General features: G+C 48.4%; 1 protein-coding gene across 1 annotated transcript; it reads left to right on the plus strand.

The window, feature by feature from the left end:
• Positions 1-432: 432 nt before the first annotated feature.
• Positions 433-12,317, plus strand: LOC144490595 (DDB1- and CUL4-associated factor 15-like; the record flags this gene model as incomplete). The annotated part of the gene is made up of 6 exons (XM_078208308.1): positions 433-521; positions 2,417-2,545; positions 3,368-3,450; positions 9,583-9,687; positions 9,813-9,928; positions 11,509-12,317. Coding segments are annotated over 6 exons (578 nt in total), but the record flags the coding sequence as incomplete, so codon positions are not given.
• Between the last annotated feature and the right edge of the window lie 4,611 nt (positions 12,318-16,928).

Raw genomic sequence — 16,928 nt, forward strand, 5'->3', positions numbered from 1 at the left:
CCATGTAAACTTGACTACAGATTACTGTTGTCTCAAGCGGCACGGTGACACAGTGGTTAGCACTGCTGCCTCACAGCGCCAGGGACCCAGGTTCGATTCCCGGCTTGGGCCACTGTCTGTGTGGACTTTGCACGTTGTCCCCGTGTCTGCATGGGTTATCTCTGGGTGCTCCGGTTTCCTCCCACAGTCCAAAGATGTTATGTTGGGTCTTTGCCCGTCATCTTATTGCCTCATTAATGATATGTGCAGCGTTAAATTGACGGATTAAATTACGGAAAGTGTTGATCCTTTTGTGTAGGAAAAATGCTGTCTTAATTTTGGGGATTGTGGACCTTGAAGGGTTTGTTTAATCTTGTAATTTTTGGTGATCGGTTTGATCATACTAAAGGAACTTGGTGATGGGAGACTAAAGCAGATCTTGTTTCCCCGCAGGATACGATGATAAGATTTCACTGCATTTTGTAGTCACTGACCTGAGGGGAAGGAATCTGAAACCTGTTAAAGAAAGTGCTTTGTATCAGGTAACCTAATCAACTTGCAGCATGACCCTTTCCGACTGAGATGGGGACAGACCTGTTATCATGGTACCGTACCTGTCACTGGATTCAATGGTTATACTGTCCAGCGTGCCATGTACAGTATTGAAATGTGAGAACAGCTCAGCTGTGAAAGTTTCGAGATTTAATTCTTGCTAATTTGTTCAAAGAGTGTCTTTTGCATTGTCCACATTGAAATAAAGGTGGCACAGTGGTTAGCTGCCTCACAGCGCTAGGGGGCCCAGATTCGATTCCCGGCTTGGGTCACTGTCTGTGCGGAGTTTGCACGTTCTCCCCATGTCTGCGTGGGTTTCCTCCGGGTGATCCGGTTCCCTCCCACAGTCCAAAGATGTGCAAGTTAGGTGGATTGGCCGTGCTAAACTGCCTCAGGCAAAGGGTCTGTTGAAGGGTCACCCAGACTCGAAATGTTGGCTCTATTCTCTCTCCACAGATGCTGTCAGACCTGCTGAGATTTTCCAGCATTTTCTGTTTTTGTTTTAGATTCCAGCATTTTGCTTTAATCTCAATTGCCCCTTATGTCCAAAAATGTGTAGATTAGGGGGGATTAGCAGAGTAAATTCATGGGGTTACAGGAATAGGGTGGGGGGGCGGGGGTGGACCTGGGTAAGATGCTCTCAGAGAGTCGGTGCAGACTCGATGGGCCAAATGGCCTCCTCCTGCACTGTAGGGATTCTATGGAGTACTGGTACTTGTAGATTATTAGTGGTGCTGGTGGGAATAATTACGGTATTACAAAACACTGAGTGCTTCAGTCTTGATGCATTTCTTTTGTAAATCTGTAAAGTAACCACACTCTAACTTGCAACAATCCTTCATTGTGAAGCCGGAGACCAAAACTCGATTCCCTGGTTCCTGACTGTTTCTGTCTGAGAGCCATGATGTGGAGATGCCGGCGTTGGACTGGGGTGGGCACAGTCAGAAGTCTCACAACACCAGGTTAAAGCCTGTTGGACCTTAACCTGGTGTTGTGAGACTTCTTACTCTGTCTGAGAGTGTCAGGGCTCTGCGTTATTTTTCCTCTCTCGGTTAATTAGCTGAGGGCAGACTGGGATGAGTTGAGTTTGAGATTAAAAACTGGTAAATACTCAGTGTGACTGGGCAATATTACACTGGAACTCTGACACAAATATTAATTGGAGAAATCCCTTCATTCTGATGATGTGTATCTTGTTTACAGTAATTACCGATGCTAAGTAACCGTGCATTTTTGACTGAAGTCTCTGGAGAGGATATGAAGCCACATTTCCGACTCGGGCAAGAGGGCTACCCATTAAGCTACAGCTGACACAGTGTCTCATGCTTTTTTTATTCACTTGTGGGACATGGGCGTCGCTGGCTGGGCCAGCATTTGTAGCCCATCCCCAGTTGCCCTTGGAGGGCAGTTGAGAGTCAACCACATTGCTATGGCTCTGGAGTCACATGTAGGCCAGACCGGGTAAGGACGGCAGATTTCCTTCCCTAAAGGGACATTAGTGAACCAGATGGGTTTTTCCGACAATGGTTTCAGGGTCATCAGTAGATTCTTAATTCCAGATTTATTTTTATTGAATTCAAATTCCACCATCTGCCGCGGCGGGATTCGAACCCGGGTCCCCCAGAACATTCGCTGAGTTTCTGGATTAATAGTCCAGCGATAATACCACTAGGCCGTCGCCTCCCCAAAATGATGTACGCACTCTGGTACCTAATGTCCTTGATCAAGGACAAAAACCAAGGCTGCTCTACTGAGAGGATGAAATATTTTCACTGCATCTGATTTCCATGAGGAGGAAGTCCTAACGGGATGTGCGCTACATAACTACCTTGTTGCTGCTCTCTCTCTCCCTGCGACCCATCTCCTCCTTCTTGTGAATTTTCAGGGCAAGTACCTGACTGTGGAGCAGCTGACACTCGATTTCGAGTACGTCATTAATGAGGTTATAAGGAATGATGCATCCTGGTCGCAGCGATACTGTTCCTTCAGCGACTACGATATTGTCATCCTCGAGGTGAGTGGACTTGGGCTGAAAATCGAGGTGCTTTGGGGACAGCCTGGTGTGAGGTGAGTGACAGGACTTGGCTTCACAGTCACTGCATCGCAATTGACCCAATCATGCGGACATTCCATCTGTCTCACTTTGATTAACCCACGTGAAGAGGAAACTAGATTCTGGGTAAGATTATTCAGTAAAATGAACTCGTCTCCAGACGGGAAATCAATTCTGACGAAACTGAAGTTGGATAAATTTGAGCTGGAGAGGATTTTGGGTCGGTTTGCAGCGTCGCTGGTGGTGAGCCACGTTTAGTTAACAGCTAGATGTTGGAAATTAACAGAGGCAAGTTTTTCAGCGGGTCCCAGGTTTTTTTCCTTGTTTTAAACAGCGGTTTCTTCCCTGCGCCCCGTTTGTGACAGGCTGAGGAATCAGATCATTGCCAGTTCCACTCTGAACCTGTCCACACAGGGTAGTCAGAGTGTGACCAAGAATGACGGGAGATTCCAGTCTTTCCCCATGATTTGGGAGGTGAGTGGCTGGTTCCTGCTGATTTATATCCGGGCGCTCGATAAAAGGGCCTGAGCGTTTTTGGGAGTGGGACAGGAGATGGAAGCCTGACACCGGCCGGCTTCTCGCCACGTTTCAACCCTCCCATCACACCCTTTTAACTTGCTCTTCAATCCATCTTCTCTGTAGCCGGTTGTTCCTCCGACGCCTTCTGTTCAAAAGCCTGACCACTGATTATAGTTTTGTCCTTTCAGTGCCGTTCATTTCTGCTGGCTTGCTTTTGGAACTGTCATTAACACCAGTACGATGGTCATCTCTTTCTGTTTCAAGGTGTGCCCGATAACCAATCATGTCATCATTAACATAGGCCTGCTGCTCTTGGCGTACCCTTCAGATGAGGAAGGACAAATAAGGTAAGGGGGAAATCCCCTGCAGTGTGTGTGTGGTCCTGTTGTGAGACGGTGTAGACTGGGTGGATCTGAGTGACACATTTCACTGCCCTGGCAATTCTGACATTTGTTCCGTTCAGGGACTTCACGAGTAGGTTGGCGCACTGACCTTTCAGCTCCAAGATCTAGATCAAGCACACACTTGTTTGATTTTTGAGATTTGTTGTAAGCATAACTAATGGAATCAAGTGGATCGTGTATACTGCGGAGGAATGGTAGGTTGCTGCATTGTGCTGCGGAAATGGAATCGTGTTTTCTGTGATGCCAGGAATTGAATCCCACACTCCCCAAGTTTAGAAACCGCGTTCCTTTGAAAAATTCACATAAATGTTTTTGTGGTGTTGGTAGGCTCTAATAATATTGTTCTTTATAAATGATGAGATGTAAGTTTTCTTACTCCTGTTGCTTCTCAAGATACAATGTGAAATGAGTTTCTGAGCCCAGTTGATAGAAGCTCTTGCCTACACATGTGCAGCAAGAAAGAATCTAACCATTGCCCCGTGACATTCAATGGCATTACTATCGCTAACCCACCCCCCCGAACTGGACTAGCCATATAAACACTGACTACAAGAGCGGGTCAGAGGCTAGGGATACTGCAGCGAGTAACTCACCTCCTGACTCCCCAAAGCCTGTCCACCATCTACAATAAGAAGTTTAACAACACCAGGTTAAAGTCCAACAGGTTTATTTGGTAGCAAAAGCCACACAAGCTTTCGAGGCTCTGAGCCCCTTCTTCAGGTGAGTGGGAATTCTGTTCACAAACAGAACTTATAAGACACAGACTCAATTTACATGAATAATGGTTGGAATGCGAATACTTACAACTAATCCAGTCTTTAAGAAACAAAACAATGGGAGTGGAGAGAGCATCAAGACAGGCTAAAAAGATGTGTATTGTCTCCAGACAAGACAGCCAGTGAAACTCTGCAGGTCCACGCAACTGTGGGAGTTACAAATAGTGTGACATAAATTCTGATTCTAGGATCGCATGATAAAGACTCAGGAGGAAAAAAGCAGAAATATTTATGTGAAATAGTGTGACATAAACCCAATATCCCGGTTGAGGCCGTCCTTGTGTGTGCGGAACCTGGCTATCAGTTTCTGCTCCGCGACTCTGCGCTGTCGTGTGTCGCGAAGGCCGCCTTGGAGAACGCTTACCCGAATATCAGAGGCCGAATGCCCGTGACCGCTGAAGTGCTCCCCAACAGGAAGAGAACAGTCTTGCCTGGTGATTGTCGAGCGGTGTTCATTCATCCGTTGTCGCAGCGTCTGCATAGTTTCCCCAATGTACCATGCCTCGGGACATCCTTTCTTGCAGCGTATCAGGTAGACAACGTTGGCCGAGTTGCAAGAGTATGTACCGTGTACCTGGTGGATGGTGTTCTCACGTGAGATGATGGCATCTGTGTCGATGATCCGGCACGTCTTGCAGAGGTTGCTGTGGCAGGGTTGTGTGGTGTCTTGGTCACTGTTCTCCTGAAGGCTGGGTAGTTTGCTGCGGACAATGGTCTGTTTGAGGTTGTGCGGTTGTTTGAAGGCAAGAAGTGGGGGTGTGGGGATGGCCTTGGCGAGATGTTCGTCTTCATCAATGACATGTTGAAGGCTCCGGAGGAGATGCCGTAGCTTCTCCGCTCCGGGGAAGTACTGGACAACGAAGGGTACTCTGTCCACTGTGTCCCGTGTTTGTCTTCTGAGGAGGTCGGTGCGGTTTTTCGCTGTGGCGCGTTGGAACTGTTGATCAATGAGTCTAGCGCCATATCCTGTTCTTATGAGGGCATCTTTCAGCGTCTGGAGGTGTCTGTTGCGATCCTCCTCATCCGAGCAGATCCTGTGTATACGGAGGGCTTGTCCGTAGGGGATGGCTTCTTTAACGTGTTTAGGGTGGAAGCTGGAGAAGTGGAGCATCGTGAGGTTATCCGTGGGCTTGCGGTACAGTGAGGTGCTGAGGTGACCGTCCTTAATGGAGATGCGCGTGTCCAAGAATGCAACCGATTCCGGAGAGTAGACTATGGTGAGCCTGATGGTGGGATGGAACTTGTTGATGTCATCATAGAGTTGTTTCAGTGATTGTTCACCATGAGTCCAAAGGAAGAAAATGTCATCGATGTATCTAGTGTATAGCACCGGTTGAAGGTCCCGTGCGGTGAAGAAGTCTTGTTCGAACCTGTGCATGAAGATGTTGGCATATTGAGGTGCAAATTTGGTCCCCATGGCTGTTCCGTGTGTCTGGATGAAGAACTGGTTGTTGAAGGTGAAGATATTGTGGTCCAGGATGAAGCGGATGAGATGTAAAATTGCATCTGGAAACTGGCAGTTGTTGGCGCTGAGCACTGAGGCCGTTGCAGCAATGCCATCGTCATGGGGGATGCTGGTGTAGAGTGCTGAGACATCCATTGTGACGAGGAGCGCTCCTGGTTCAACTGCTCCATGTGTGCCGAGTTTCTGTAGGAAGTCCGTCGTGTCGCGACAAAAGCTGGGGGTTCTTTGTACAATGGGTTTCAGGATGCCCTCGACATAGCCGGAGAGGTTCTCGCACAGGGTCCCATTGCCCGATACGATGGGACGGCCGGGTGTGTTTGCCTTGTGTATCTTCGGGAGGCAGTAGAGACCTCCAACGCGGGGAGTACGTGGGATGAGAGCACGGAGGGTGTTCTGAAGGTCCGGATCAAAGGTCTTGATCAGAGTGTTGAGTTGACGGGTGTGTTCTTTGGTCGGATCTGCAGGTAACTGTCTGTAGTGTTCCTCGTTGTTGAGTTGTCGGTACACTTCTTTGCAGTAATCCGTTCTGTTCAGTATGACGATGGCCCCTCCTTTGTCTGCTGGTTTGATGACAATGTTGCGGTTGGTCTTGAGAGCGTGGATGGCGTTACGTTGTGCTTGGGTGATGTTCGGGGCTGTCTTGTGAGTGCGGCTGATGAATTTGGTGTTGACGCACCTCCTGACGGCTTGGGCATACATGTCAAGTCGAGGGCAGCGGCCTTCCGGAGGAGTCCAATTCGACTCTTTCCTCTTCGGATGCACTGCGGATCTCTCTGTCGGCTGTTCCAGTTCATTGGCTGTCTCAAGTCAGGAGTGTGATGGAATACTCCCCACTTGCCTGGATGGGTGCAGCTCCAACAACACTCAAGAAGCTTGACACCACCCTAGACAAAGCAGCCCATTTGATTGGCACCCCATCCACAAACATCCACTCCCTCCACCACCGACGCTCAGTCGCAGCAGTGTGTACTATCTACATGACGCAGTGCAGGAACTCACCAAGGCTCCTTAGACATCACCTTCCAAACCCACGACCGCTTCCACCTAGAAGGATAAAGACAGCAGACACATGAGAACACCACCACCTGCGAGTTCCCCTCCAAGCCACGCACCGTCCTGAATTGGAAATATATCGGCCATTCCTTCACTGTCGCTGGGTCAAAATCCTGGAACCCCCTCCCTAACAGCACTGTGGGTGTACCTACAAGAATCACAGAATCCCACAGTGCACAAGAGGCCCTTCAGCCCATCGAGTCTGCACTGACGCATGAAAAGCCCTGAACCGCCCTCACCACCTCAAGGGCGATTAGGGATGGGCCTAATTAGCGGCACTCCTATCCTGTAAATTAATTTCTAAAAGATTTAAAATCTGTTTGGCGTCGATTGATGTAAACCTGCTAGTCTGATTCAGGGTGGCTGAGCTCCGCAAAGCCAATAAGGAGCTTCTTCTGAGGGTGGACTTGGGTGCCGTGTTCGGGGAGAGTTGGAGCCTCTTCTCGCTTGCTGCTTATGCTGTTCTTGAGCGACGAATTCTGGCACGGGAGGCAGGAATTGGGAAATGTGCTGCCTCCCAGTCCAATCACCCTTTGACTCGAGCACAAACATTCCCCTCTTCTTCTGAGTCCTTTTTAGCATGTCCAGGGCTTGAGACACTTTGTCAGTGCTGTGCTGAGCATGTTCCCGCGAGTGAGTAACTGGGGCTGTGGATCAATGTAAACGTGAATATTGTGTATATTTGTGTGTGTACACGCAGAGGAGACGAATACTGTTTCTCACTTACTATTGTACTCGTGTGCTGCTTGCAACTGCTCAACATAACACATACTGAGAGATTAAAACTGTAGCGAGCATTGTTCAAGTTTGAACATGTTTACCACAGGAACTCAATACAGATGCTAAACCCTGCCACAATTCTATAGACTGCAGGAACTGAGGATATCATTATGGTGTAAACAGAGTAACAACGACCCAATCTCACCAAATACCTTTAACATAATAAAACACATCATAGGGTGGCACAGTGGGTTAGCACTGCTGTCTCTCAGCGCCAGGGACCCGGCTTCGATTCCCGGCTTGGGTCACTGTCTGTGCGGAGTCTGCACGTTCTCCTCGTGTCTGCGTGGGTTTCCCCCGGGTGCTCTGGTTTCCTCCCACACTCCAAAGATACGCGGGTTAGGTGGATTGGCCATGGTAAATTGCCCCTGAGTGTCAGGGGGACTAGCTAGGGTAAATGTATGGGGATAGGGTCCAGGTGGGATTGTGGTCAGTGCAGACTCGATGGGCCGAATGGCCTTCTGCACTGTAGAGATTCTATGAAGCTTTAGCGAACAAAGCCAAACCAAATGGTGATTTAGAATCGGAGGCTGAAGTTTGGTCAGAGGGGTAGGTTTTAAAGGAGCCTCTCCGAGGAGGTGGAGTGGTTTAGAGCTGGATCCTGGGGCTCAGGCAGCTGAAGGCACAGCCGCCAATAGTGTGGGGTGACAAACCTAATGTGAGGACTGCCCAGAGTTCAGGATTGAAGGAGGTTACAGATGTGAGGCTGCACGTTTAATCTGGTTGTGAAAATCCCATCTGCACAAGATCACAGCTTTTCCTGTGAGCGGGAGTGGATGAAGAGGCTGATTTATTTAATCTACCCGGCGACACTGGAATACAAGGGTTCTGTAGTGAAAATGGACCATTTGGCCCATTAAGCCAACTCCTTTCACAGACCGCGCAGTCTGTTCCACTCCCACTTCATCAGCTGAAGGAAAGTTCCACAAAAATATTCCCTGGGCTACAAAGAATATGGAGCAGAATCTTGCAGCACAGAAAAGATGCCATTTGGCCCATCAAGCCTGTGCTGGCCCTTTGAAGGAGTTCCACCCTCTGCTCTTTCTCCATTGCTCTGCAATTCTCTCCCCTTTGAGTACACAGCCAGCTGCTTCTCCGAAAGTTGTTGTTTAATCTGTTTCCACTGGCCCATCAGCGACTGAGTCCCAGAACTCTGCGATAGGTCCAGGTCTCTCAACATTGAAAATAGGAGCAGGAGAAGGCCATTCAGCCCATCGAGCCTGCTCCGCCATTCCCTGTGATCACGGCCGATTCTCTATCTCAGTACCATACACCTGCGCTCCTCCCATTCCCTTTGACACCTTTAGAATCTAAAAATCTATATTTATTTTTAATATATTCAGTGACTTGGCCTCCATGGTCTTTTGTGGTAGAGAATTCCCCAGAATTCACCCTCTGAGTGAACAGGTTTCTGCTCATTTCAGTCCTAAATTGCTGACTCCATATCCTGAGACTGTGACCCCCCCCAATTCTAGATCCTCTTGGTGGCACGGTGGTTAGCACTGCTGCCTCACAGCAACAGGGACCCGGGTTCGATTCCCGGCTTGGGTCACTGTCTGTGGAGAGTCTGCACGTTCTCCCCGTGTCTGCGTGGGTTTCCTCCGGGTGCTCCGGTTTCCTCCCACAGTCCGAAAGACGTGCGGGTTAGGGTGCATTGGCCGTGCTAAATTCTCCCTCCGTGTAACCCGAACAGGCGCCGGAGTGTGGCGACTAGGGGATTTTCACAGTAACTTCATTGCAGCGTTAATGTGAGCCTACTTGTTACACTAATAAAAAACTTTACTTTAAAGGGGAAACATCATCCAAATTTATAATCTTCAACTCTGGCTAGCTATTATGCCGCAAATCTCTCAGCATGTCCCCACTCCGAGCACGGGAGCTGCTGTGTGTGTGTGTTAGTTTAATTATGTGTGTGTGTGTATCTTCCTGTAACCAGTCCTGCCTGTGTTGGTAAGCTGTGTGCCTGTGAAATGGTATTAAACTTTATTACTGATTTTTCAGACCTCGGACCTATCATACTTGTTTGAAGGGCACATGGAACCTAAATACCGGCATCTTTGCAACTGTGGGAGTTGGTGACTTGACTGCTGTACAGGGACAAACAAGGCGAGTTAAATCGTGCGTCTTTCCATTCACATCTTGCACAAGGAATCGAAATTGAGGCTAATGTTCCTTTTTCTCTGTGTGTGTGTGTGTGTCTCCCTCTCTCTCTCTCCAATCCTTTCACACAGTGGCAGTGTTTGGAGTACGTTTCGCAAAAGCTGCGTTGATATAGCAATGAGGTGGCTGGTTCCTGAAAGTACCTTCCGCAATGTAAACAGGATGACAAATGAAGCCCTGCATAAAGGTGTGCTTTCATTCTGAGGGTGTAACGTGCATGTCAGCGAATTGTATTGTACAGTGTGATCTAACCTGAAGCCATTTGCAGCCTGCCTTCTCCCTGTGTTACCCACCCACCCCAGGCACACAGACCCAAGGGTCTCGAGGCCAGTTCAATTGATCATTTGACAGGCTGCGGAGTGTTAACCGATGTGGCGTGCAGTGGTGTCCCTCTCTCTCCGATTCTGGAACCGGAAAGGAGTTGCAGGATTGCCAGTCGGAGTGAAGGAGCTCCAATTCAAACGGAACCCCCCGAGTATGCAGCTTTCACTTTGCTCCTGCTTTGAGAAAATGCCTGGACTACACTTGTGACTGCCCCTGGTGGTGTCACGAAGCCCGGAGCCCTGTGTGGGGGAAATCTTCTATGCGGGGCCAAGCCCTGTCACTCTGTGCTGCAGTCGATATTCCTCAGCCAGCTTCCCCCTGAACAAGATTCATTTCGTCATCAGCGTCAGGCATAAAGCGAGCGAGCAACGTGCAGAATTTGAGTAGCCCCACGTGCGTTTTTCCGGTTTCTGCATTGATGTGGCAAAGACCAATCATAGAAATCATAGAAACCCTACAGTGCAGAAGGAGGCCATTCGGCCCATCGAGTCTGCACCGACCACAATCCCACCCAGGCCCTAGCCCCACATATTTACCCGCTAATCCCTCTAACCTACACATCCCAGGACTCTAAGGGGCAATTTTTAACCTGGCCAATCAACCTAACCCGCACATCTTTGGACTGTGGGAGGAAACCGGAGCACCCGGAGGAAACCCACGCAGACACGAGGAGAATGTGCAAACTCCACACAGACAGTGACCCGAGCCGGGAATCGAACCCGGGACCCTGGAGCTGTGAAGCAGCAGTGCTAACCACTGTGCTACCGTGCCGCCACAGGGCGAGAGGGGAATATGGGTGGACGATCACCTGGCACTTAAGCGTGTTGGCACAGTGGTTAGCACTGCTGCCTCACAGTGTCAGGGACCTGGATTCGATTCCCGGCTTGGGTCACTGCCTGTGCGGAGTCTGCACGTTCTCCCCGTGTCTGCGTGAGTTTCCTCCGGGTGCTCCGGTTTGCACCCACAATTTGAAAGACATGCTGGTTAGGTGGATTGGCCATGCTAAATTGCCCCTTTATGTACTGGGATGCATAGGTTAAAGGATAAATATGTGGGATTAGGGGGATAGGGCCTGGGTGGGATTGTTGTTGATGTGGGCCAAATGGCCTCCTTCTGCAGTGTGGGGGATTCCATGGTGTGGAGATGCCGGCATTGGACTGGGGTCGGCACGGTAAGAAGTCTCACAACACCAGGTGATGGAGGAGCAGCGCTCCCGAAAGCTCGCGATTCCAAATAAACCTGTTGGACTTTAACCTGGTGTTGTGGGGTTCCATGTTAGAGGCTTGTGAGACCGTAACTGTAACCATGCTGTTAGTGTTGGCTGTTCAGTCTTGCTGGCCGGCATGTGACTCAGACTTGATCTGTGTTGAAACCTCCGCCTGAGAAGCAGGTTGAACAGGACAGCACCGTGGTGACTCGATGTAAATGTTGGCTTTCCTCTAGGTCGCTCGCTGAAGCGTCTGGCAGACAGTGGGCGCAGCATGTGGATTGTTCTGTAGCAGTGACTATTACTGTCATCCATTTCACCAACACATTTTCTAAAAGGGAAGATTGAAGAGCCCAGGTTTGGAGAACAAAGCCAGCCGCCGCCATTCGCATCGATGGTTTCAGAAGTTTATATTTTTTTAAACTTTTAAAACAGCTACCTCTTCGTTCAGTTTTACTTTTTCTCAATCATTCCATCTCAGGCCGAACAAGGCCAGGCCCTTGGAGGGTTTTAAACAAAAAAAAACAACTTTGTGAAAGTTTAATTAAAAGAATCTTCCAAGATATTGAATATTTCCAGTTTTTTGAGAGCGAAACATATCTCACAACTACTGCCATCCCCTCCACCCCCCCCCCCCATACCAAAGTTTTGGTATCTGCATTACCTCAGCGTCTTGATTTAGGATTTTGTTAGTTTTTGTTATGTGAATGTCTTTGGGAGACTCCAGGCCACTTGACTGAAGTGTTCCTTTTTTTTTTAAACTGTAGTTTTTGTCATATTTAACACTACTTAGGATCTAGTTTGAAAGTGCAACGAGCTGGTTACATTCCTCCTTTAACTTTGACCAGGGACAGTATCAGTCACTGGAGGCCATATGGACACTACACAGCGAGATGAACATTCCCCCTCAGTTAGACGAACCCTGCGGAATTCTTAGTTTAGACGGAATCGCAGGCACTGAGTGGCAGAACTGTATTCCGTGTTATGCTGTACCCGAGTAAGAATGTGTTCCTCCCTGTGAATTTCAATAAAATATGGAGAGTAGCTTGGTGTGAGTTGTGATCTTTTGGCCTTTTAACAATGAACATCCACTCTGGCTCATTCCACAATGGTCTAAATGAAAGGACCGTGTGCTAAGGCACGGTGGCAGGCACTGCTGCCTCACAGCGCCAGGGGCCTGGGTTCGATTCCCGGCTTGGGTCACTGTGCGGAGTTTACACGTTCTCCCCGTGTCTGCGTGGGTTTTCCTTCGGGTGCTCCGGTTTCCTCCCACAGTCCGAAAGACGTGCTGGTTAGGTGCACTGGCCGTGCTAAATTCTCCCTCAGTGTACCTGAACAGGCACCGGAGAGTGGCGGCGACTAGGGGATTTTCACAGTAACTTCATTGCAGTGTTAATGTAAGCCTACTTATGACACTAATAAATAAACTTAATGGTTGGTGTTGCGATGTATCCACAGGAATGGCCATGTGGCCCATCTGGCTCATGCTGGTGTTTGTGCTCAGATAAGCCTCCTCCCACTCCTCTTCATCTCAATATATCCTTCTATTCCTTGATACCTTGAGTGTGCTCAAGAGTGAACTAGCTAGATGGATTCAGAACTGGCTTGGCCATAGAAGACCGAGGGTGGAAGGGTGTTTTTCCTGAATGGAGGTCTGTAACTAGTAGTGTTCCACAGGGATCAAGGCTGGCCCTCTTTCGTCTGTAAATATATATATATAAATGATTTGGAAGAAAATTTAGCTGGTCTGATTAGCAAGTTTGTGGATGATACTAAGATTGGCGGAGTTGTGGATAGTGATGAAGATTGTCAGAGAATACAGCAGGATATAGGCTGGAAAATAGGGCGGAGAAATGGCAGATGGAATTTAATCTGGACAAATGCGAGGTGATGCATTTTGGGGAGGTAGATCCAATTCAGGTGGGAGCTATAAAATAAATGGCAGAACCATCAGGGGCCTAGACACACAGAGAGATCTGGGAGCACAGGTCCACAGATCCTTAAAAGTGGCAGCACAGGTGGAAAAGGTGGTGAAGAAGGCATACAGCACGCTTGCCTTCATCGGCCAGGGCATAGAGTATAAAAGTTGGCAAAATATGTTATATAAAATATTGGTTAGGCCACATTTAGAATAGTGTATATGCAATTCTGGTTGCCACACTACCAGAAGGACGTAGAGGCTTTGGAGGGAGTCCAGAAAAAGTTTACCAGGATGTTGCCTGGTACTTAGCTATGAGGAGAGGTTGAATAAACTGGGATTGTTCTCCCTGGAAAGACGGAGACTGAGGGGCTGCCTGATAGAAGTTTATAAAATTATGAGGGGCATAGATAGGGTGAACAGTTGGAAGCTTTTTCCCCAGGGCAGAAATGACAATTACAAGGGGACACAAGTTCAAGGTAAGGGGGGGAAAGGTTCAGTCGAGATGTGCAGGGGAAGTTTTTTTTACACAGAGGGTGGTGGGGGCCTGGAATGCACTGCCAAGTGAGGTGGTTGAGGCAGATACATTAGCCACATTTAAGATGTATCTGGATAGACGCATGAACAGGCAGAGGAACAGGGGGTTACAGGCAGTTGGTCGAGATAGGACAATGTGATCGGCTCAGGCTTGGTGGGCTGAAGGGCCTGATCCTGTACTGCTTTGTTTGTGTATCCAACTTCCCTTATTCACCTTCAACTACTTTCTGTAGCAGTGTACCACATTCTCACCACTCTTTGTGCAACTAAGTTTCTCCTGATTCTTTAATGGATTATTAGTGACCATCTTGCGTTGTATGGTCCAAAAGGCTGGGAGATATCTTCTCCATGTCTAAATCCCTCCATAATTTGAAAGGCCAATTGGTTGACCCTTCAGTCTATTCCAGAGCAGTATTTCCCAAACCAGGATCTGTTGGGGGAGGGGGGAGGTCTGGGGTCGATTGAGACTTTTCGGATGCTCTGTGAAATAGTAATGAGGAGCCACGCTTGCTGCAAGCGAGGTGGGAGCGGAGCGCGGCTGCCGTATGTGCAGTGCTGGTGGGATGGCTTGTCTCACCTGAGAGGGGAGCAGAGTACACGTGGGGGAGCACCGATAAAGGCAGGAAGGTCATAAACAGTCGACTGATTCTGGATCCCCTAATTCTGTCTTGGAGGGTTGACTTGCTCTCTCGCTCCCTGGAAGCCTGGTGGATTTGAACCTTTGTTAGCTGAATAGCAGTGCCTCAAACCGCACGGTGAGCACTCAACCAACTTTGAGACTGCATTGCCACTGTTCTGATTACAATGGGCACACCCACTGTAACCGGTCTGACGAGTTGGAGATTTGGGGCTTCTGCAGCTCCGTCCTATTCCCTCACACCCTTTAGATGCATTGTCAGAGCAGTGCAATCAGCACTTTCTGTTCAGACGGAGTTTTAAAAGGTCCAGGAATAAGATAACGTTCCCACTGTCTCAGTTTAGAAATATATCGAGGGGAAAAATGGAACTGGATTAGAAACTTCAACATTAATGACACAATGGTTGACTTTCTGGTTAACCTTTAATAATTAAAAGTACACTTTTACATTTGTGGCACAAGAAATAAACTGATACTTTACTGCTTAAGATGCAGTTAAAACTGATTTAATAGTGTTCTCCGCACAGGACACTAATGATGTACAGTGGTACACAACGCTGTTCCCATATGCTGTGTTCCTATTCTCATGATGTGGAGATGCCAGCGTTGGACTGGGGTAAACACAGTAAGAGTTTTAACAACACCAGGTTCAAGTCCAACAGGTTTATTTGGTAGCAAATGCTATTAGCTTTCGGAGCGCTGCTCCTTCATTAGATGATGAAGGAGCAGCGCTCCGAAAGCTAATGGCATTTGCTACCAAATAAACCTGTTGGACTTTAACGTGCTGGTGTTAAAACTCTCTTACTGTGTTCCTATTCTCATGCATGGTGGAAAGGTCAACAAGGGACTTCCCTGGGGGCAGAGAGACCGTGGGGCTAAATTATCCCCAGGTCACTGCATTGATGGGGCTTTGAGAATGAGTTATGACACTGGCCTTGATCACCTTGTGTCAGACACATTTGGCGTGAGGAAGCGCAGTTTAAACACCACTTCGGAAGACTTTTAACTCTTGGGTAAGATCTGTAAAGCTGTAAGATTGGAACTCGCTGTCATGGATAACCAGTCCCATAATCATCACTGTGCAAACTTGAACTCCATCTATTCGCGTTGGTAATGAAACCCCCAACTCCATTTCCTTGGAAAACATCAACAAGCATCTCAAAACTTTATATACACAGCTATAGCCATTAAAAGAAGGAAATGTATGATCTGCAATGGACCTACAGTGTGGTGCGTGGCCCAGCATTCAGTACCTGAGCAGCAGGGATGGGAATCCGCTGTAAAACCGTTCAGTGCTCTGCTGGTAATCACTGTCCGCTCACAAAGGAAGAATGCTAACCGATGCAAGCTCCCAAAGGCTGCCAAAGTCCCAAAGGTGAACAACATAGGTGCATTTAAGGGGAAGCTAGATTAGAATCATCATAGCATCCCTACAGTGCAGGAGGAGGCCATTTGGCCCATCAGCGTCTGCACCAATCACACAATCCCACCCAGGCCCTATCCCCAAAACCCTATGTATTTACCCTAGCTAGTCCCCCCGACACTAAGGGGCAATTTAGCATGACCGATCCCCCTAACCTACACATCCTTGGACACTGAGGGGCAATTTAGCATGACCAATCCCCCTAACCTACACATCCTTGGACACTGAGGGGCAATTTAGCATGACCAATCCACGTAATCTACACATCCTTGGACACTAAGGGGCAATTTAGCATGACCAATCCCCCTAACCTACACATCCTTGGACACTGAGGGGCAATTTAGCATGACCAATCCCCCTAATCTACACATCCTTGGACACTGAGGGGCAATTTAGCATGACCAATCCCCCTAATCTACACATCCTTGGACACTGAGGGGCAATTTAGCATGACCAATCCCCCTAACCTACACATCCTTGGACACTGAGGGGCAATTTAGCATGACCAATCCACGTAATCTACACATCCTTGGACACTAAGGGGCAATTTAGCATGACCAATCCCCCTAATCTACACATCCTTGGACACTGAGGGGCAATTTAGCGTAGCCAATCCCTCAAACCCGCACATCTTTCAGACTGGGAGGAAACCGGAGCACCCGGAGGAAACCCACGTGACCCGAGCCGGGAATCGAACCTGGGTCCCTGGCGCTGTGAGGCAGCAGTGCTGACCACTGTGCCTGTAAAACACACGGGAGCAAGGAATAGAGGAAATGCTGATAAGGTGAGAGTGGAGAAGGGGTGGGAGGCAGCACATGTGGTGCACAGACACCAGCATGAAGCAGCTGAGCCAATTGGCCTGTTTAATATTAAAGTAATGTTTCCAATCACCCAACACAGTATAAATAGGAGGCTGTAAAGAGAGGACTTTGTACTGGTGATAGTGGGAGGCTGAAATCTTTTTGGTGGGACTGTGGAAGGTCTATAATGCACATTGTGTAGGGTGAGTGAGTTCTTGTGTGTTCACCATCCTGTTTATTTACCAAGTGACAAACGTGGGACAAAATCTAAAACAACAAAAACCGTCTCCACTGTGAGGAGGGTCACTAACCAGATTTAAAGTAATTGGCAAGAGAGCTAG

The sequence above is a fragment of the Mustelus asterias genome, unplaced genomic scaffold (genome assembly GCF_964213995.1).
Source record: "Mustelus asterias unplaced genomic scaffold, sMusAst1.hap1.1 HAP1_SCAFFOLD_3477, whole genome shotgun sequence".
NCBI classification, from domain to species: domain Eukaryota; kingdom Metazoa; phylum Chordata; class Chondrichthyes; order Carcharhiniformes; family Triakidae; genus Mustelus; species Mustelus asterias.